Source organism: Phyllostomus discolor, chromosome 7 (assembly GCF_004126475.2).
Source record: "Phyllostomus discolor isolate MPI-MPIP mPhyDis1 chromosome 7, mPhyDis1.pri.v3, whole genome shotgun sequence".
Classification (NCBI taxonomy): domain Eukaryota; kingdom Metazoa; phylum Chordata; class Mammalia; order Chiroptera; family Phyllostomidae; genus Phyllostomus; species Phyllostomus discolor.
In genome coordinates this window covers 92700019-92723480 of record NC_040909.2, presented here as the reverse complement: position 1 = coordinate 92723480, position 23462 = coordinate 92700019, and the positions used below count along the sequence as shown (strand labels likewise).

At 34.5% G+C, this 23462-nt stretch overlaps 1 protein-coding gene across 1 annotated transcript in view; it reads left to right on the top strand.

Annotated features, from left to right (window-relative positions):
• Window positions 1-22771, top strand: part of LOC114514796 (short-chain dehydrogenase/reductase family 16C member 6-like) — a 28838-nt gene extending 6067 nt beyond the window's left edge. The window contains exons 3-6 of the mRNA XM_036031130.1: window positions 3002-3101; window positions 3560-3704; window positions 19838-19963; window positions 21930-22771. Of these exons, the coding sequence (XP_035887023.1) occupies window positions 3002-3101; window positions 3560-3704; window positions 19838-19963; window positions 21930-22050 (492 nt within the window). The 3' untranslated portion in view covers window positions 22051-22771. The remainder of the gene's footprint in view (window positions 1-3001; window positions 3102-3559; window positions 3705-19837; window positions 19964-21929) is intronic.
• The last annotated feature ends 691 nt before the right edge of the window (window positions 22772-23462 follow it).

The window sequence follows — 23462 nt, the reverse complement described above, 5'->3', positions numbered from 1 at the left end:
TTAATTCACTTACGTAGTAACAAAAAAGGTATTAATAAACATATACATTTATTTTTTGCTTATTAATTTTAACATGCATTCATATATGACCTTAAACATAGAAAATATATATAGTTATATAACAATATCATGGTTAGTTTTCAATCATAGCTTTAAAATATCAACTTTATAACCATATTAGAAGATACAGTATATACCATATTAAATTTACCTTCTCAATTCAAGCTTTACATAAACAATTCAAAATTATGCTAGCTGACCCCATGGCTTTGCTCTACAAATTTTAATTTTTTAAAAAAACTTATGGATAATCAAATATTTCTCAGAAATTTACCCAATTTGATATTATCCTAAAGTATTCAAGCCATTTAAGTTGACACTACAGAGTAGCACAATCATTGGAGATATTAAAAGGCTGTCAAAAACATAACATGGAAAAATTGTAAAAGACAGTGCAAGTGGAGAAGCTAAGTTCAAACAACTGGCAGAACTGTCTGAAGTTCAAAAATGCCAACCCTTTTTCTTTACAATAAAGTTTTCACTTGTTGTAATTCAATTTAACTGAACATATATTTGCATTCATCATAACCTGAAATATTTTGTAAAACAACAACAATAACTCTTTGGCCCACAACCAGTGTGAAAAAAAATTAGGAAGCTCATTAATTAGGCTTTTCTGTGAGAAAAACCAAGTCTTACATCAAATTCAGTAAAATAAAATCAAGCAGATCTGATTGATGCTTGTCTGCATTACACCCCACATTTGATAAAATTAGTAAAAATAGATATAGTACTTTATCAAACAAGTCTCATTAGTTCACAGATTTACCTTGATTATGAATAATGTGTAAACCTGGATCAACATATAATTCTCTAGTAAGTTCCCTGGTTGTAAATGCATTTTACAAGTTTCATTAATTGCTCACTGAACACTTAACACATTCCTTTTTCTTCTCTTTAATGGTGGAAATTCTTACAGTGAGAGAAAATCAGTTTCTATGATAAACTCATCTTCTAGAATGTCCTAAAATGCCCTCACTGACACCTAGGGCTCAAACACAAACAGACTCTTGAAATACCTAGTCGCTTTTCTCTTTGCAAGAAAATTTTTCTCAACTGGACACAGAAAACTTAGTAGCAACTTCAGCCTTACCTCAAAAGCAAGTACACATATAGATACATTGGCGGGGGCAGGTGGGGGTGGGGGTGAAGAAAAACAAATCCCATGCCTGCAAGTGATTAGATCCCTGTGAGTAGACAACTGTTTACCCTGATTCCTTTTAAATTTCACCAGTGTTCAGCCATATAACAGACTGCTATAGGCCACTACTTTCTCCCTTTCATCTAGGGAGTTTCATTGCCTCAACTCATGAAATTCCTTATCAAAAATAACACTGACACACACCTTCAACTCCGTTACTCAGCTTCACATTATTGAAAGTTTTCAAACTGTCAGACACCCATAATGATGCAGCAGCTGGACCTCCAGTCCCTAAGTCCTATGAGGTCTACCAGATAATCACTCTCGAGATGCCTTCTGGGTCCCAGGCTGGACTTTTTACACACTTGTGCTGAAAGGCAATATACAATTCTTGCCATTTACAACAGCCTGCAGTAATGAGTAATGCAACAATATTTCTGAATTTCGAATTTTTGAACAAAAAAGAGGTAATTACCACAATAGAGATATAAAATGCTATCGCATTTGAACATGAGATGTCAAAAAAGGCCAATTATCTGTATCTAAGCAGAAACTCACCAATTAATTCAGTAGTTCTGGAATAAGATTAGTGAGATCTAAAGACCTTACAAGCAAAGGTGACATTCTCTGAACCAGTAGCTACTGGTTCTGCTGGGTCCTTGTATACATAGTCAGCAGACTGTGCAAAACTCTTAATGCAAAATTCTGATATCATTAAAATCATAAATCTCATAGAAATATTATGAGGATTGCCTGTCAAGGTTTTACTTAATTCACTTATGGGACAATTAGCAGAATAACACAGCTAATAAATTGATGATATGAGGAATTTGAATTTGTACAGTCAATGAAAAAGAATGCTGAAATTAGTTCACTAAGCTCTTACCTCCGAGATTATTTTAAAAATTACACCTATTAGTTTTATACATGTTAACCTCTAATTTTACAGAATTGTGAAACATCTGAGTCCTAATAATCAGTCTAAGTTACATTGCCAGAGAGTTAGATAAACCTCAGGCAAGATTATTAGAAAACATCCTAGTATGTTGAAAGTCACACAGTTATCTATTTGCTTTATTTCCAACTTTTGGATTATTATTTCTGAACAGATGTTAGATTTAAAATCCCAGTATCAGAGGAAAGGAGAATGGAGAAGCTCCTTGGGAGAACCTAGGAAGCACAGGGTTAAGAGAACTGGAACTTTTTCATGACATGGGATCTTAGGATACTGAATTAATATCTCAGCTGAGGATGAATAAGAGGATTTTACCAAAATATCAATAACTAAAAATATATCTAAACCATGGTAGACAATTGCAAAGCACTGCATTTACCAGCCTGTCTTCCTTGCCTTGAAATGCACCTTTCTTTGAGCAGTTTTTCTCATTCTGTCAGTCCACTGGTGTGCAGAGGAATCTTGTTCATCATAAAGCCAGGAAGATAAATGGGATTCAATTTTAATACAAATGGCTAAAAACTACATGGAAAAGCTCAGCATATTAGAAAAACTAGGTTTTAAGGGTTTTTTTAAAGCAAAATATAAAGAAAATGTTGATTTAATTCAATTGATATAGTTAACTTAAAAGGAAAAACAAATCAAATAGTATTTCTTATAGATTAACACATAATAAATTTTAAGATCCTTAAGGACAGTAACTACATGTACCACTACAGGATTTAACACATAGTAACTCTTATGTAAATATTTATTAAATGAATCTGAAAATTCATCAAATACTTATTGAGCAAATAAAATAATAAATGAATGAAATATTGATCCCATGTATTTATATCTTCCAGACTTGTAAGGCCTTCCTTCCTGCCATGATTAAAGCTAACCATGGTCATTTGGTCTGTATTTCAAGTGCAGCAGGATTAATTGGTATTAATGTACTATCAGGTGAGTACTTAACCATGTGTCTCTATATTATCCAGTCCATGGCACCCAGAAGTTAGAACTCTTTCAAGGTATAGAAACTCTTCCTGCACCAAGGAGAAATTTCTCATACTATTTTATAATACAAGCACAATTCTATTTATAACATCAGCATTACATCCCATTTTCCCATTTAAAATAGCAGTGGCAAGAGGAGGTACTCTCTTATTAAAAAATAGAGAAAAGTGTGCCACTTGGCTCATTAGTCTTCTTAAGTTAAGAGAAACTGAAATAATGTCCATCTCCTTTTGGGGTATATAGTGTGGACATACAGGAGTAGAGTGGCCACAAAAATGACTTTAACAATGATACTTTGTCCACCAAGATAAACCATAGAAAAGAAAGAGATTTTCACTTTTTAAAATAATTCTATAAATTAACATGTCCATTTTTATTACTAACAGTTCTTCACTTTGTTTTAGATTATTCTTCAAGCAAATTTGCAGCTTTTGGCTTTGCAGAGTCTCTCTTGTTTGAATTAAAACTAGTACAGAAAAGTAATGTTAAAACCACCATCGTTTGCCCATATTTCATCAAAACTGGAATGTTTAATGGTGCTACAAGCAAGTAAGTGAACACTTAGAGTAATTTTTGCTTTTACAATAATCTTCCAATGTATGTCAATTATCTTTCCATTTTGAATTTCTGAAATATGAACAGTAAAACAAAAGAAATAGCTTAAATGCCTAATCAGTAAAAGAAAAAATCAATAGGTATTAAGCTAATGAATTTATTTAATTTAAAAATATTAATATAGGTTATAAAGTTCATGGTATGGTGAAACCTTAAACCTAAACAGTTAATCAGAGTAATACAATATAACAGAAAAATTGGAAGTCAGATATTAATAAAATATTTAGCATTATAGTATTGATAAGTTCTTTCCTAAGAAGTATACTGAAGTAAAAATAATCTAAATAATAAACTATTTTGTAAAATTAATTAATATATGTGGGAAGTATTGGGGAAGTGTGTTTTGATATAAAGGTTGTATTTGGTAGAGCAGTCCAAATAAGGATGCAAATGAAATATGAGGGCTTGTACACAAAGAAACCAATCAGTAGAATATATTGAAACGTAGAAACATGACTGAGAGCAAGTATAGCCACCACAATTGCTGAAATAAGATGGACATGACACAAATTACACTAATCAGCTATAATAATAGGAAAGAGAGCTAGTCAACAAAAAGCCTGGATAGAAAGCAATGAGGCTATTTAGAGTCTAGTAAAACGATAAAATTAAATAGAAAGTGCCAAAACAGGTAGTGAAGAGTTTACAGAATATAAACAGAGAAAATCTCTCACAAAGACACATCTATTTAGCTGGTCAAAATTAGCAAACACAATCATTCAAGATCTTTGGAGGTTGATCAAAGGGCATGCAACAAATTGAAAAGTATTTATTCAAAAAAATCTACTGGGAGACCATAACATTGAGGCTATCCACCCAAAGCTCTGCCTTGTAGAACAATTGTTTCAGTGAGTTTGACAACCAAGTGGCAGTTTCAATTCACCCAGTTCCCTAGGGCAGAATAGCTATTCTGGATAGTTTGACAGCAGGTGAACATCAGATCTCATTTTCTGTGGAAGGCCTATATTGAATATATGCTCAGCAAGACTATATTTGTTCCCTTTCCCTCAACTCCCACTAGGTAGGAAAGATCAGGCGAGAGGTCGTTGGTGAATTCCTCTTTCCAAAACAGCTCTTTGTTGTTAGAGAGCCGCAGTACTTATTTCAGCAGTCAAGTGGTAAGTCCTATCTCTCCCACATTTTTAAGTTAGAAGACTTATTTTGGGTTGATTAGCCAGACAGTAAATATTGGAAGATCCCAACCTCTGAGGCTCTCAGTTGTGAGATATCCATGCAGGGTGATAGCAGCATCCAAGTCGTGACACTAATTCCTGCCAACTCTCAGATCCTGCTCAACAAAGAAAATTCATGCAGGGCTACCAGTGAAGAGTGAGTTTCTCATCACACCCAACTTCTGCGTTGTAACACTGAGGTTCTGCCAGGTGAGGGTCAAAATCAGCTTCAAAGATTAGAATCTCTCTGGCTCTGACTTGGGACCTAACTTCAAGTGGCTAAGACCATAGATCAGAGCCTTATCCAGAAAATAGTGCAACCAACCAGTATATTGTAAAGGTTAAGAGCTGGATGTGAAATGAATATAGGCAGACCAGCTGGAAACTTAAGAGAAAAAGACAGTCAAATATTGCCTGGCTAAAATTACACTTATCCCTGAGAGTCAGGAAGACTGTACACATGCCCAGGATGGCATTCTCCAAGAAATGACATTAAAACTACACATTGCAGAGAGAAATAGACTTCACTTAATTATTCCAGCCAAGTCACTAAATAAACAAACAAACAACCCTAACAACAAACTCCACAGAGGACTACAATACATTATATAAAATGTCTATTTTTAACAAAAAAAAGTATATGATATGCAAAGCCATAGGTAAGTGTGACTCATACATAAGAAAAAAAATGTAGGCAATGGCAATTACCATGAAGGGATCCAGATGTTGGACTTAGCAGATAAACTTCAAAGAAGCTATTATAAATACATTCAAAGATCTAAATAAATCCATATTTTTATAATGGAGAGAAAGCATGATGACAATGTTTCATCAAATATCAATAAGTAGAGAGAAATTATTTTGGGATAAAAAGGAACCAAATGTAAATTTGATAGTGGAAAAGAACCAATGTAAATTTTCGAGTGGGAAAGAAAATAACTGAAAAGAAAAATTCACTAGACTGGCTCAACAGTAGAACTGAGCTGGCAGAAAAGAATATGTGAACTTAAAGACAGATAGATAGAGATATGCAACTAGATGAAAACAGAAAAGAAAATGAAGAAATATAAACAGAGCCTCAGAGAAATCTGAAACACCATTAATTATATCACATCACCAGATGAGTAAAGAAAGAAATGAAAGGACCAGAAAAAATATTCAAAGAAATTATGGCTGAAAACTCCCAAAATTTAATTTAAAAATAAATAATTTACATATTTAGGAAGCTAAATGCGTCCCAAGTAGGATAAACACAAGGAGTTATACATTGAGACATATCATATATAAAAATGTTGAAAAACAAAAGGAAAACTTTGAAAGGGCCAAGAGGTGAAAATGACTCATTGTGTACAAAAGAACCCAAATGCAATAAATGGCTGGTTTCCCAATAGAAGCAATGAAAACCAGGAGGCAGTAGATTATACATCCTAAGTGCTAAATTTTAAAAAATTATTAGCCAAGAATCTTATATCCAGCAAACACAACAAGGCAAAAATGAAGTCAAAAATTAAAGCAAAACAAAACTAAAAGAATTTGTTGCTACACTTCACCCTATGATCCAAAGGATTTAGAACACTAGAACACTATAAACTAAGTATACCTAACACACACCTATAGTGCAATCCTCCTAACAACAGCAAGATTCACTGTCTCACATAAACATACAATATTCTCCAGGATACACCATATGCCAGGCCATGAAATAACCATCAATAAACTTGAAAGGAATTAAATCATACAAAGCATGTTCTCTGACCAAAATGGGATGAAATTTAAAAATCAAACCCCAAAGAAATTTTGATTTATAAATATGTGGAAATACAAGATACCAAAATATATGGGATGCAGCTAAAGCAGTGCTTAGAGGGTAATTTATAGATGGGAGTGATGGTATTAAAAAAAAGACTTTAAAAAGCATAATCTTCCACCTTAAAAAACTATAAAAAAATAAGAGCATATTAAGTCCAAAGCAAGGAGAAATGATAAAATTTGTAGCAGAAATAAATGAAATAGTAGGAAACTACAGAAAAAAATAAATGAAACAAAATTGACTTCATGAAAGATCAATAAAATTTAAAAAACTTTAGCCAGAGTAACAAAAGAAGAGAGAAGACTCAAAGTGCTAAAATCAACACTAAAAGGAGGGATATCATTTCTGACAGAAAGAAAAAAATCATTAAGAAAATACTAGATAACTTAGATGAAATAGGCAAATTCCTAAAGAAACAAAAACTAACAAAACTGGCTCAAGAGGAAATTAAAAAACTGAGTTGACTTAAAGAAGAAATTGAATTAGTAATTTAAAAAAACTTCCTACAAGGAAAAGTCCAGGTCCAAATTGATTCACTGGTGAATTCTGCCAAACATTTAAAGACGAATTAATATCAATCTTTCAAAAATTCTTCTAAAATAGAAGAAGACTTAATACTTACCTACTCACTCTATAACTCTGATACCAAAATCAGACAAACATCACAACAAATTACAACTAAAATTCAATTTCCCTTATGAATGTAAACATAAACATCCTCAATAAAATGGTAGCAGACTGAATCCAGCAACATATAATAATTATAACACACCATGACCAAGTGTAATCTATCTGCAAGATTGGGTTAATATATGAAGATAATTTAATGTACACATCACATCAATAAAACAAAGAATAAATGCCACATGGTCATCTTAATAGAAAAAGCATATGATGATCTAACACTTTCATTATAAGAATACTCAAGAAAGGAGAAGAGAACTTCTACAACCTGATAAGCAGCACCCATGTAAAACCTACAGCTAACATTATACTTAAAAGTAAAAGACGGAATGCTTTTACCCTAAGATTAAAAAAAGACATGGATGTCTGTTCTGCTTTCAAAACTCTGATACAACTCCTGTTTAACGGGACAATTCAGCAAGACTATAAAACAATAGATATCCAGACTTCCGGCCAAGATGAAGGCATAGGTAGATACACTGTGCCTCCTCACCAAACCAAAAGAAGGACAACAACAAATTTAAAAACAAAAAAACAACCAGAACTGACAGAAAAATGAACTGTATGGAAGTCCCACAACCAAGCAGTTTAAGAAGACACATTCATCCGGACCGGTAGGAGGGGTGGAGACGGGCATCCGAACAGAGAGGACTCTCAGCAAGGCAGCAGCTGACAGACCTGGTGGTCCCATATTCACATGCAGGTAAACTGGGAGGAACAACTCAGGAGCAAGACAGACTGCACAAACCAGAGTTCCAGCATGGGGAAATAAAGCCTCAAACCTCTTACTGAAAACACCTGTGGGGGTTGAGGCAGCAGGAGAAACTCCTAGCCTCAGAGGAGAGTTCGTTGGAGAGACCCACAGGGTCCTAGAACATACACAAGCCCACCCACCTGGGAATCAGCACCAGAAGGGCCCGATTTGATTGTGGGTAGTGGGGAAAGTGACTGAAAATCAGCAGACAGCTGAACAAGCAGCACTGTTCCCTCTCAGGCCCATCCCCCACATACGGTGTCACAATCCAATGACCTGGGTTGCCCCACCCTGGTGAACACCTAAGGCTCTGCGGCCTACTATATAACAGATGTGCAGAGACTTAAAAGTGGCCCAAATGAAACAAAAGATCAAAGCTCTAGAAAAAAAACCACAACTAAACAATGAAGAAATAGTCAACCTATCAGATGTACAGTTCAAAACACTGGTAATCAGGATGCTCACAGAATTGGTTGAATACAGTCACAAATTAGATGAAAAAATGAAGGCTACACTAAGTGAAATAAAGGAAAACATATATGGAACCAACAGTGATGGGAAGGAAACTGGGACTCAAATCAACTATTTGGAACAGAAGGAAGAAATAAACATTCAACCAGAACAGAATGAAGAAATAAGAGTTCAAAAAAATGAGAAGAGGCTTACAAACCTCCAGGACATCTTTAAACATTCCAACATCTGAATCATAGGGGTACCAGAAAGAGAAGAACAAGAGCAAGAAATTGAAAACTTATTTGAACAAATCATGAAGGAGAACTTCCCCAATCTGGCAAAGGAAATAGACTTCCAGGAAGTCCAGGAAGCTCAGAGAGTCCCAAAGAAGTTGGACCCAAGGAAGCACACACCAGGGCACATCATAATAACATTAGCCAAGATTAAAGATAAGGAGAGAACCTTAAAAGCAGCAAGACAAAAGGAGACAGTTACGTACAAAGGAGTGCTTATAAGACAGCTGATTTCTCAAAAGAGATCTTACAGTCAAGAAGGGGCTGGAAAGAAGTATTCGAAGTCATGAAAGGCAAGGACCTATATCCAAGATTGCTCTATCCATCAAAGCTTTCATTTAGAATGGAAGAGCAGATAAAGTGCTCCTCAGATAAGGTCAAGTTAAAGGGCTCATCATCACCAATTCCTTAAGGCCATGTAGCCAAAACAGCTGGATTCCAGAATCACACCCAGCAGTTTGAATCTAGAGCCTGTACTCTTAAATACTATGCTAATGTAATATGTAAAAATAAAAAGTCAAATAAATTGGAAGACAATATTTTAACATACATAACAGAATTATCAGCCTTAGTATTAAAAAGGGATAGAAAAAAAGAGAATTTATGACAGAATTATAAAAAGCTAGTAAGTATATATCTCCTCCAATGAGTCATGAGATTTTGATATATAAAATTTACCAAGCATATTGGCAAGAATTTTTAAACAGTAATGTATAGTGTTAGCCAGATATAAGGAAAATTTCCACATCCATTAACCATGAGAAAGCAGTGTTCTTCATTTTTGTAAGATTTTTGGCCTTAGAAACGGCTTATATTTTGCCCAACTTTGCAATTAAGATTTATGCCAAGAAAATAATTGTAGATAAAACTAAGATTTATCCACATAGATGATCATTACAAAACTGCTTTTATCCCATTTTATTAAGATATAATTGACATATAGTATTGTATTAGTTTAAGGTATACAACATAATGGTTTGATATATGTTCATATTAATAAATGATTACCACAATAAAGTTAGTTAACACCCATCACCTCACATAGTTACAATTCTGTTTTGTTGTGATGAGAGAGCTTTTTTTAATCCTCACCTGAGGACATGTTCATTGACTCTAGAGAGAGGGGAGGGGAGGGAGAGACAGAGAGAGGGAGAGAAACATGGATCAGTTGCCTCTCACACATGCCCCAACCAGGACTAAACCCACAACCTAGGCATGTGCCCAAACCGGGAACCAAACTCGTGACCCTTTTGACTTACAGGACAATGTTCTGACCAACTGCACCACACCAGCCAGGGCCTGTGATGAGCAATTTTAAGATCTATTCTTTTTGCAACTTCCCAATATAAAATACCATATTGTTAACTACAGTCACCATGTTATACATAACATCCCCAGAACTTACTACTATTTTAACTGCAAATATGTACCTTTTGACCATCTTCACCCATTTCCCCCACTTCTGACCCACCTCTGGAAATTCCCAGTTGTTCTCTGTTTCTCTGAGTTTGGTTTTCTCCAAGTTTGATGTTTGAGATTCCACATGTGAGATCATACAGTATTTGCCTCTCTCTATCTGTCTTACTTCACTTGACATAATGTCTTCAAGTGTCATGCATGTGATTTCAAATGGCAGAATTTTCTTTTTTCATAATTGAATAATATTCCATTGTATGTGGTTACACCAATTTACTTCTCCACAAACAATGTGCAAAGGTTCCCTTTTTTCCACATCCTTTCCAACACTTGTTGTCTCTTGCCTTTTTAATAATAGCCACTTTAACAGATGTGGTTTTGCTTTAGCATTCCCCTGATGATTCGTGACTTTGAGCATCTTTTTTATGTACCTGTTGGCTATCCGTATGTCTTCTTTGGGAAAATGCCTATTCAGTTCCCCTGCCCATTTTAAAAACAATATTCTTTGTTTTTTGTTATTGGGGTGAGTAAGTTCTCTCTATACTTTTGATATTAACTCTTTATTAGGTATCTGATTTACAATAACTACCTTATATTCTATACATTACTGTTGTATTTTGTTGATGATTTTCTTTTGCTGTTCAGAGCTTTTGAATTTGACATAGTTCCACTTGTTGCTTTTTGCTTTTGTTGCCTTTGCTTTGGGTGTCAAATCCAAAAAATCATTGCCAAGGTTGATGCCTTATATTTGTTGTTCTTGGAGTTTTTGGTTTCAGATCTTACATTCAAATCTTTAATCTATTTTGAGTTAATCTGTGTATGTAGTATAGGATAGGAGTTCAGTTTCATGCTCTTACAAGTGACTTCCATTTCCCCAGCACCATTTATTGAAAACATTGTCCTTTATCCATTGTATATTCTTGAAAATTTTGTTGTAAATTGACCATATATGTATGGGTTTATTTATGGGTCCTCTATTTTTTCCACTGACCTATGTGTCTGTTTTTATACCAGAACTATACTGTTTTGATTACTGTAGCTTTGTAATATAGTTTGAAATCAAGAAATATGGTGCCTCTGGCTTTGTTCTGTTTTCTCAGAATTACTTTGGCTTTTCAGGGTCTTTTGTGGTTTCATACAAATTTCAAGATTGTTTTCTATTTCTATGCTATTTCTGTGCAAAATACCATTACAATCACGATAGGGATACCATTTATTTGTGTCTTCTTTGATTTCTTTCACCACTGTCTTATTAGTTTCAATGTACACATCTTTTACTTCTTTGGATAAATTTCTTCCTAGGTGTTTTATTCTGTTCGATGCAATTGTAAATAGGATTTTTTAAAATTTCTCTGTGATAGTTCATTGTTCAAATACAACTAAATTTTGTATATTGATTTTCTATTGTACAACTTTACTAAATTGATTTATTAGTTCTGTATTTTTATGGAGTATTTAGGGTTTTCTCTATATGTTATCTGAAAATAAAGTTTTACTTACTCCTTCCTTTCCAATTTTGTTTTGTTTTGTTTTGTTGATTTTGTTTTGTTTTTGCCTAATTGTTCTGGCTAGATCTTCCATTGCTATGTTGAATAAATGAGGCCACAGTGGGCATTCTTGTCTTTTTCCTGCTCTTAGAGGAAAAGCTTTCAGCTTTTCACCATTGCGTATGATGTTAGCTGTGGGTTTGTCATATGGCCTTTATTATGTTGAGGTAAGTTCTCTCTATAAAATTTATTTTCTTTACTTCTCTGTTTCTAACATTATTATTAAAATAATAATATGTGTAAGAAGTGATAATATACAGTTAAGTTCTGTAAAATAAAAATCTTCCTCTGTTATGAGGGAAATAAGGGGCATATAATTTAGAATTGGGTGGGGTGGTCAGTGATAGATTCCCAGAGGAAGTGACATGAAAATGAGACCACAAGGAGTAGGAATTAACTAGGTAAAGAGTAAATTGGAAGAATAGATGATCAAAGAGAGCTGGAGATATTAAAGAACCTAAAAGAAAACCAGTGTGTCTTAGTAGAGTTGTTACTGAATCACCTCCTAAATTCAGATTTGTAAACCTGATGCTCTAGTAGGCCAAAACATTGAGACACTGGCTCTTGGGGACAGAGAATGGTTTATTTTATTTGATCAAAGGGAGAGGATGGAAGAGCAAGATCTCTCAAATCCATCTCTCTCAAAAAGCAAAGGCACAGAGTTTGTGTGGCTAGGAAATAAGGGAGGTGTTGTTTCAGGGATCTGAGAGAGAAGTCTGCTTCTTTGGTCACAGATAACACTTCTTAGCAACAGCCTCCTGGGTGTCAGCTGCTGCCACAGCTACCTTGAAGACATTCTTTTTTTCTGCAAAACGCTCTCATAAATTCTCCTGAAGACCCTGAAGTTATCCTCTTGCTTGACAAAGAAATACCACATTAGCAACTTGTGACTACATTCCTGATAACAAAAGAAGTTGAGCAGGAATATCAGTTAACATGTGAACAAAGGCTTAATTAAGAATTAAATTATTTAATTCTACCTGAAAATTACTAGGAGCATTAAAATTACAAGGGGCTTGGCTACAAGTGAGAAACCTGGAAAGCTGGATAAAGTTGAAAACTATATGTACAGTTTTTTCTCTCCAGAAGAACAATTTAACCTAAAAATAAAAGGACTTTTCAAAGGGAGAGGCAACAAGCATTTACTTAAGATCAAAGAATAGCTATTCAGTAAGCTCTAATTAGTGTTCTGATTAGGAGGCAAAACAAGGGGCATTTATGATAAAGGGAAGGGAAATGTTACTTTTGCTGCATATGATGCACACCCACGTTTTTGGCCCAAACTTTAAGGGGAAAAAAACTTTAATTTTAATTTTTTAATTCAATGTTTAATTTATATATAGATACTTGTTTTGTATTATAAACAAATTTTAGCATTTATTTTTGAATATGTTATGGTACAAGAAATCTTACGTAACAAATAATTACAAAAGACAAAAGTAGATACCAGGCATTTCAGGAACTACCCATGTATAATGCACATCCTTATTTTTCCCTCAGAAATTTGGGCAAAAAAGTATGCATTATACATGACAAAATACAGTACATCAATAAAAGGAAGACATTTCTATTGGTGTAGATAACACAACATAGTGATGTTTATTATAAGGAATATTTTAAATTTTCAGTCCAGCAACCACCACTACAGAGGTCATAATTCCTGCTTTCTTGTTTTTTTTTGCAAACAATTCTTTGGCACATAAGTTTGCTTTAGGCTACATCCAAAGGTTATTTTGCCCTGTTTAACAATTCAAATGTTTACACCCTAAAATGTGCAGGCAATTCTGCTGGGATGTCAATATGGCTCCCTTTTAAAGTGGCTCCACTATTTTTTTAAGTTGTTAACTATTTCCCAGCCTATCACTGTTTATTACATGCTTCTTTTGTTTCATCAAAATTCTTCATAATAAATATTTTTAAATAAAAATAATAAATCAGGAGATTCAAGATGGTGGCAGGGTAGGTGAAAGTTACACTAACCACCACCCAGGACCAAAATGAAATTAACTAATTATAAAAAAATCATCCTGAATAATCAACTGAACACTGGTTCCTTTCAAGGACTTATGAAAGGAACCACAGCACCACAATGAGAATGGTAGGAAGTGCAGAGGTGGGAGAAGGCTGGCTGAGTACCCATGGACAGCAGCTGAAGTTCCAGAGGGATATTTCAGCAACTGGGGGTTTCCCCAGCAGAGAAGTGTGGTATCTAATCCCCAAGTTTGGATCCCCAGCCTAGAGCACCAGAACTGGGAAAGGAACCCAAATAACATCTGGCTATGAAAAGCAGCATGGGTTTTTTTCTGCCAGGGAGAGATGGCTAGAAATGCAGAGAGCCTCTTAGAGGGCCATGCACAAAATGAACCTGGGCTCCAGAGGATGGAAGGCAGAGAAGACTAGAACCACATGGGAGGAGTCTGGGGTTGGTGGCTCTGGGGAGAGAGCTGAAGGGTCAGCTGCCAGGATCCCTGTGCTCAGTCATCCCCCATACTTCAAAAGCCATCTTTCTCAGGCAGATTTCTCCCCTCCAGGTGGCATCTGCCTGGGGGAAAGCAATAGCCATCTTTAAGAACCCCTCTCATCCCATCCTATAGAGTTTAAACCAGGCTATGGAGGAGTACAGTTGGAGGCTAACTCAGTGATTAGCCTAACAGAAAGCCTGAAAGTGAAGGCACAGCTCTGGGAGCTCTGAGACTTTACCTGACCCTCCCCCAGGCCCAAGGCTAGTAGAATCCAGTCCTGGTATGCAGCTTGGTTCTTTCTGTATATATCCAGACATAGTAGATGGAGCCACAACCTGTAGATCACTGATAGTTCCAAGCAGGTTGCCCAGGGCCAGTGACAAGCAGCATCTGTCCAGAGGCTGGTCTTTGCAGATATACCAGAGTCTTTGCAGACCTACCTAATACATAGAAACAAACCCAAAGAGGAAGCCCAAATGGGAAGACAAAGAAACAGGCCTCAGATGAAAGAACAAAAGAAGTCTCCAGAAGAACTAAATGAAATGGAGGCAAGCAATTTAACAGATGCAGAGTTTAGAGTAATGATAATAAGGATGCTCAACAGCATGTAAAAAAGTCATTAAAAGACTTTTAAGTCACAAAAGGATTAAAAGTCATAAAAGCCATTAAAAAGACTAGTCTGAAATAAAGAATGCAATATTTGAAATAAATAATATGCTGGAAGAAATAAACAGGAGGTTAGATGAGGCAGAGAATTGAATCAGCAATTAAGAAGACAAAGCAGAAAAAAACAACCAAGAAGAACAGTTAAAAGAAAAAAAATTAAAAATGAGGAGAGTTTAAGAAACCTTTGGAGCAACATGGGAACACCAGAAAAAAAAGAGTGAGCAAGGAACAGAAAACTTATCTGAAGAAATAATGACTGAAAACTTCCCTATGTGGTGAAGGAAAAAGACACAGAAGTCCAGGAAGTTCAGAGTCTCAAACAAGATGGACCCAAGAAGGCCCACTCCAGGACACATAAAATTAAAATGACAAAGCTTAAAAACATAAAAGCCATAAGAGAAAAGCAGGTAGTTACCTACAACAGAGATCCCATAAGACTGTCATCTAATTTCTCAACAGAAACATTTCAGGCCTGAAGGAATTGGTATGAAATATTCAAGGTGAAGAAAAGCAAGGAATTACAACCAAGGCTACTTTACCCAGTAAGGCTATCATCTAAAACTAAAGAAGAAATAAACAGCTTCCCAGACAAGAAAAAGATAAAGGAGTTAGTTACCACCAACCCAGTATTACAACAAGTATTACAAAGCTTGCTTTAAGAAGAAAACAAAAACAAAAACAGAAAAAAATAGTAGAGAATAAAATAGCAATACATACATATCTATCGATAATCACCTTAAATGTAAATGGCCTAACTGCTCCAAAGTACATAGGGTAGCTGAATGGATAAGAAAACAGGACCTGTCTCCAAGAGAACCACCTCAGATTGAAAGATACACATAGACTAAAAGTAAAGGAATGAATAAAGACATGTCATGTAAATGGAAAGGAAAAAGAAGTTAGGGTAACAATATTTATATCCAACATAATGGAGTTTAAAACCAAGGCTATAGTAAAGGACAAAGAAGGGCACTACATAATGACAAAGGGAATAATTCAACCAGAGGATATAACTCTAGTAAACATTTATGTACCCAATATAGAAGCACCTAAATATGTAAAGCAAATCTTGATAGACCTTAAGGAAGAAATGAAATAAATACAGTCATAGCTGGGGATTTTAACATCCCATTGACTTCAACAGATACATCTTCCAGACATAAAATCAACAAGGAAGCAGTGGACTTAAGTGACACACTAAACCAAATGAATTTAATTGATACCTACAGAGCATTTCACCCCAAAGAAGCAGAATATACATTCTTTTCAAGTGCACATGGAATGTTTCTAGGACAGACTACATGTTAGGATGCAAAAAAAGTCTCAATAAATTTAAGAAGATTGAAATCATATCAAGCATCTTCTCTGACCACAATGCTTTGAACTAGATATCGACCACAATAAGAAAACTGAAAAGTGCACAAAGACATGGAAGCTAAATAACATATTATTAAACAATGAATGGGTCAACAATTAGATCAAAGAAGAAATCAAAAAATACCTTGAAACAAATTAAAATGAAAACACAACAACCCCAAATCTGTGGCATATTGGAAAAGCCATCCTAAAAGGGAAATTAATAGCATTACAAGCCTATCTCAAGAAATAATAAAGAACTCAAATAAACAATAGAACTTTTGTACTTAAAGGAACTTGAAAAAACCCAACAAAGTCCAAAGTGAATAGAAGGAAGGTAATAAGAAAAATCAGAGCAGAAATAAACAAAATAGAGTATAAAAATGATGCAAAAGATCAATAAATCAAAGAGCTGGTTCTTTGAAAAGATAAACAAGATTGACAAATCTTTAACCAGACTTATCAAAACAAAAAAGAGAGAGAATTCAAATAACTAAAATCAAAAATGAAAGAGGAGAAATAACAACTAACACTGAAGAATTACAAAGGACTGTAAGAAAATATTATGAACAATTATACGTCAAAAAACTGGATAACCTGGACAAAATGGGTAAATTCCTAGAAACATGCAGTCTTCCAAAACTAAATCAGGAATAATCAGAGAATCTGAATAGACAGATTACACTTGCTGAAATTGAAGTAGTAATCAAAAACTCCCAACAAGCAAAAGTCCTGGGCTTCACAGGTAAATTTTCTGGGAACTAATACCTCTTCATCTCAAACAGTTTCATAAAATTCAAGAGGGAAGACTCCCAAGTCCATTTTATGAGGTAAACATTATCCTAATTCTGCAACCACATAAAGACATTACAAAAAAAGAAAATTACAGGCCAATATCCCTGATGAACATAGATGCTAAAATCCTCAACTTAAAGATTAGCAAACTGAATACAACAATACATCAAAAAGATTATACACCAAGATCAAATAGGATTTATTCTGGGAATGCAAGCTTGGTATAACATTTGCGAATTAATAAATGTGATTCACCACATAAACAATATGAAGGATAAAAACCACATGTTCATATAACTAGATGCAAAAAAAGCATTTGATAAATCCAGCACCCATTTATGATCGAAATGCTCAGCAAGGTGGAAGTAGAGGGAACATACCTAAACATAATAAAAGGCATATTTGACAAAGCCATGACCAGCATCATACTCTATGAGCAAAAACTATAAGTATTCCCCTTAAGATCAGGAACAAACAGGGATGTACATTTCACCTCTCTAATTCAACATAGTACTGGAAGTCCTAGCCACAGCAATCAGACAAGAAGAAATAAAAGGCGTCTAAATTGGAAAGAAGTTAAACTGTCATTATTTGCCAATGACATGATTCTGTACATAGAGAACCCCAAAGATTCCACCAAGAAACTACTAGGCCTGATAAGTGAATTCAGCAAAGTAGCAGGATAAAAAATTAATGTCCAGAAATCTAGTTGCATTTTTACATGCCAATAATGAACTAACAGAAAGGGAAATTAAGAAAACAACCCTATTCATAATTACTTCAAAAAGAAATAATTGAAGATGTAAAAGACCTGTACTTGGAAAATTATAAGACACTGAGAAAGAAACTAAAGATACAAATAAGTGGAAGCATATACTGTGTTCATGGACACGAAGAATTATCATCATTAAAATGTCCCTACTACCCAAATCAATCTATAGATTCAGTGTGATTCCTATCAAGATGCCAATGGCATATTTCACAGAACTAGAACAAATATTCCAAAAATGTGTATGGAACAACAAATGCACCCAAATTATAACAGCGATCTTGAGAAAGAAGAACAAAGTTGGAGGAATCAACTTTTTCATATTAAGCTACTTAATATGAAACTATACTATAAGGCCATAATAATCAAAACAGCATGGTATATACACATAGATCAATGGTACAGAACAGAGAGCCCAGAAATAAACCCACACTTTTATAGTCAATTAACATTTGACAGAGGAAATAAGCACATACAATGTAAAAACATGTTTATCTGATACATTTATATATTACAAAATAATTGTCATGAGAGCTCTAGTTGACATCTAATTACCATTACTTTTTTGTTTTAAGAACATTTAAGATCTGTTCTTTTAGCAACAATCAAGTTTTACATAGAGTATTATTAGCTATAATCACCACACTATACATTAGATCCCCAGCACTTGGTAATCTTATAACTTTAATCATCATCTCCCCATTTTCCCCATCTCTTAGACTCTGTTTCTCTCGCTTTGGCTTTTTACATTCCACATATAAGTGATACAGTATTCATCTTTCTCTGATTATTTCACTTTGCATAGTGCCATAAAGTTTCATCCAAGTTGTCACAAACAAAAAGATTTTCATATCTTGGCAATGTAAATAGTACTGCCAAAAAAAACACAGAGAGCATATGTCTCTATGAGATCCTGATATATACCCAGAAATGGGATTGCTGGATCATATGGTAGTTCTACTTTTAACTTTTTGAGGAACATCCATATCATTTTCTATAATGGCTGAATCAAATTACAATCCCACCAGCAGTGTGTAAGTGTTCTCTTTTCTCCACATCCTTGCCAACACTTATCTCTTGTCTTTTTGAAAAGAGTCCCAAGATTGTGGGGTGGTATCTCATTGTGATTTTGCTTTGCATTTCCATAATAATGAGTGATGTTGTGCACCTTTTCATGTACATATTGGTCAGTTGCATAGTTTTGTTTTCTGGAAAACTATCTTAATAAGTGGTAGAGCCCCTTAAGATATAGTCCTAGGGAACTTTTAGTCATATAAAATATACATACTAATTACCAACATTTAATTACAAGGAATCAATCATATTTCAAAAATCAGACTAAACAGAGTATCTTGAGAGGGTGTGGTTCAAGTAACAGAGAAACATTTTATGAAAGCATCATATGCCAATGTCTTTTGGGAGTTTTATTCATATGTTATCCATTTCAACTCCAATTGATTTTATCAATATCTAATTGTGCTTAATGCTGTAAAAATGGTCTGCCTAAAATATAGACACATTATACATACTCAAGATTTTTTTATAAAATAATTTTTTGCAATTTTGTTTCTTAACAGTAGAACAATTACTTGATATGTGAGTTGAAGGTGAGGGAAGAAAAAATCTAAAAGCAATTGCTTTTATAAGTCTAGACCATCACATAGCAGAAAATCAATAAGGGCAGTGATTCCACACTAGGAAATTAAATGTACTTGCTCTGGTCTCAAATATTGGTCATGAGAAAAAATACAATGCAGTTCGTAATATTTATATTTTGTTTGAATATTTACAGCTATTGTTATAACTCCATATCAGAAAGTTAATAATTAATGCTCATGATGACAACAAAAAATAACACTTTGATTATATTACACTTTCTTTTTATTCCAGGTTCCCACTTCTGTTGCCTTTACTGGAGCAGGAGTATGTGGCCCAAAGAATTGTAAATGCTATTTTAGAGGAACAAATCTACTTAATAACACCAAGATTTATATATTTTGGAATGATCCTTAAACAGTAAGTTAATAATGACTTCTCTATCATTTTGATTATTTTTAACAAATTATCCCATCATTGCTACATCTTTTGCCAGAAAACAACTTCGTATTTTTTAATGGTAAAAGGAAGAACTTCCATTGCATAAGGACAATCTATTGGACTATGGCTAGTTGTGTTTTGGTTTTTCCAGACACTGAGAAAATTTAGCCATATATTATGCCTCAAAGAATATAAAGTATTTACTTCAAGAGAAACAAATGCACCCAAATAATAATAATAATAATAATAAATTATATTATTATTTCTTATATTATTAATTATATAATATAATTCTATATTAATTATAGTATAATTATTTTATAATTTATTGTGTATTGTTTATTATTAATTAATATTATGATATTAATTATTATTATTATTATGGTGGTTGTTATAATTGGTTAATTCTTTTGGTTCAACTAATATAGAGTTCTATTTTGAAAACCAAAAAAAAAAAATCTGAGTGTTTTGCCAGAAAAAATATTAAGGATTTCTGGCAAGTTGACTGTTTCCTTTAGCAAAAGAGCACCTACAACTTCATACAAGCCAATGCCGTGAGCTCCAGAGTATTTGTGAATGCATTTGGCCCAGGTCCACTGTCTGCTCTGGAGAGAAAGGAGAACACCATTTACCAGATGCCTACATGTGCCAGACTGTGTGATAGTTTTGCATGCATTTTATCACACTTAGAGAATCTAGGATTTAATGAGAATAAGTAATTTATGCAGAGTTAATGAGCTAAATCCTGGAACAAAGTTGCAAACAAAAATTTCAACTTCATAACAGATCTTAAACTCTGGCCATCAGGATATACTCCTCCCCTGCTGTAAATTACTGACACAGTAGAAAACACAACTGGTGATTCACTTTTATAAAATTATTAATAAATCTAGTACTTTTGTTACTATATTTATACCTCATTCAAAATAGTTTTGTGACATGTTAGGTTTATTCATGCATTCACTGAACAGGTACACACATGGGAAGTTATAACATGATACCTGCTATTCATCCACACTTAAGAGCTGCCTGGACAAAGCAGCTATGTCAAAGCTTCTGATGCCTTTTTTAGCACTCACCACACCTATGGTTACTTGTACAACAACTATCCTTATTGCTAGACTGCATGCTCCCTGAGAACAGGACACATTTTCTGAATTGTTGCCAGCTCCAAGCTCCAGGCTTAGTATAGCACCTTACACAGAATATGCACACAATAAATATTTGCTAAGTTGAATTGAGCAGAACTGAGCTGATCTAAGCAGAACTAAGCTGAAGGTGCAGCTCCTCTGTTTCAAGGAACTAAAGTAGGGGTATCAAACTCATTTTCACCAGGGGCCACAACCTCGCAGTTACCTTCAAAGGGCCAAATGTGATGCTAGGATTATATAAGTGTAACTACTTCTTAACTAGGGGCAAGGAGCTCAGCACTGCCATGGGGTAGAAATAAGGTACCAGCGGGATAAAACAAGGTGGAGGAGGGCTGGATTCAGCCCACAGGCCTTGTGTTTGCCACCTGGGAACTACAGCAATCAATGGTTCTTAGCCTCAGGTATACATTGGAATCACCTGGAGAACATTGAAAACTGATGCCTGGGCCCTATCCAAAGAAATTCTGCTTAAACTGGTCCAGTCTCCTTTCTCATTTTTGCTACCATTTGTTAGTCTAGTGCATAAGGATGTGTATAGTCTTTCTACAGAACTCAGTGAGTGTAATATATGAATAAACCGTGGCCTGAGCATTGGGAAATTTCCAGACTCCCCAGATGTAGGACAGCACTCAGCACAGGCAACACAGCATTCCTTTGTTTGTCCCTTTTGTTTAATGACATGTCCACAGCATGAATCAGGACATCACACTTGGCGCAATTTGAAATTAATTATTGCAAAGAAGTGTCTTTGACTCCTCTAACAGCAATATGATTTTTCTTATGCTTTTCCCTAGAGTATTACCTTCAAAGATGGCAATTGCCCTCGTTGAGTACCTTGGCATAGGTACTTGCATGACCTCTTTCAGAGGGCGAGAGAAAGTTCAGACTGAAACTGAGAAGCAGCACCAAAGCTGAAGCCCAGATGTGGTAATAAAAGAACGTGTTATGAGGACAGACTCTCTGGAACTCCTCCTAACGTGAAATCATTCCAGCGTACCGAGGATTTCTAAGGCATTTAAATGTGCCAACCTTATGCCCAGGACATGGTTTACATATCAACAATTATTCTAGCCATTCAAATTATGTATGCAGTTTTTCCTATTATTTTTTAGTTTGGTAGATAAAGACATCACAGCCATTCCAATGAATTTAGTAAATGTAATGTATTGATAAAAACATATTAATGTAAATTAACCCTAATTTAATTTTTAAAGACATAATACTTTTAGAAAAGGGGTTATTATAAATAATGATCTTATAAATCAGTGTCTTAGGCTGATAATTTTTTAACATCTGAATTAAAGAAACATTAGTTTTCTAATTAGGAAAAAAATGTTTATCTCACAAAGTGAAGGGTTTTTGTATTACTTATTAATTCCTACTGGAGTGGATGATTATATTAAGTTCCTTAGCAGGCTCAAGTCTCCTTATTCAATAAAATAAATCCATAACTAATTATGTTTGTTTGCATCTGAATTTACCAAACAATTCATAACTTCTTTACTCCATAAGAAAAAATAGGACACATTAGATTTATATATACTGCAGTTTTCAGAAGAAAACTTATTGTCATAATTAAGTTAATAAAATGTTCCTAGTATTGATGTACTTGAATATACAATAAAAACTCCCCTTTAAAAACAGTGTATGCTCATTTGAATGTGCACCACATATGACAGCCGTTTGGCCAACATTTCTAACAATGAATTTGGAATTCGTTGGTTTTGGAATGTTCTTGAGTTTCTGGGTTTGGAATGGTTCTTTAGCTGTAATCACTAAACATCAAATCTAGCTTTGCCTTCATCGGGTTTAAGAGCTAGTGAGTAACAGTAAAACCAAAAAATCAAATTTCAACTAAATTGAAGTATATAGTTTGTTAACCAAAGAGTGCATACTCAATACATAAGATCTATCCCATTATTTGGGACATAATGTTTTACAGTGATGCAAAGAAACCATAGCTTTACTTGAGATGAACAAACTAGAGAAAAATTTTTGAATAGAGGAATAAAACAGTCCAAAATGCAATATTTTTAGGATATGAGTTAACTTTTAACAGGTTTGTTAGTACCAACTTTATAAAATGTTGACACCTCTTTGCTTTCTTAAACCAAATGTTCAAAGAACTATTCAAATTTTCCTTAATGCCTCAGGAGAATTAACACATTTTGGTCTATCTGGGTTGACAACCAGCAATGGCTTTTGAGGGGTCATTTGTCTCTAAGTACGCTGGTCCACACCCCTTCACTGGGATATCAGAAGACCTGTCAGCTTTCACTGCCTCAGCCAAGAACAAATCCTGCTTCTTGAGGGTTGGCCTGTGTTAT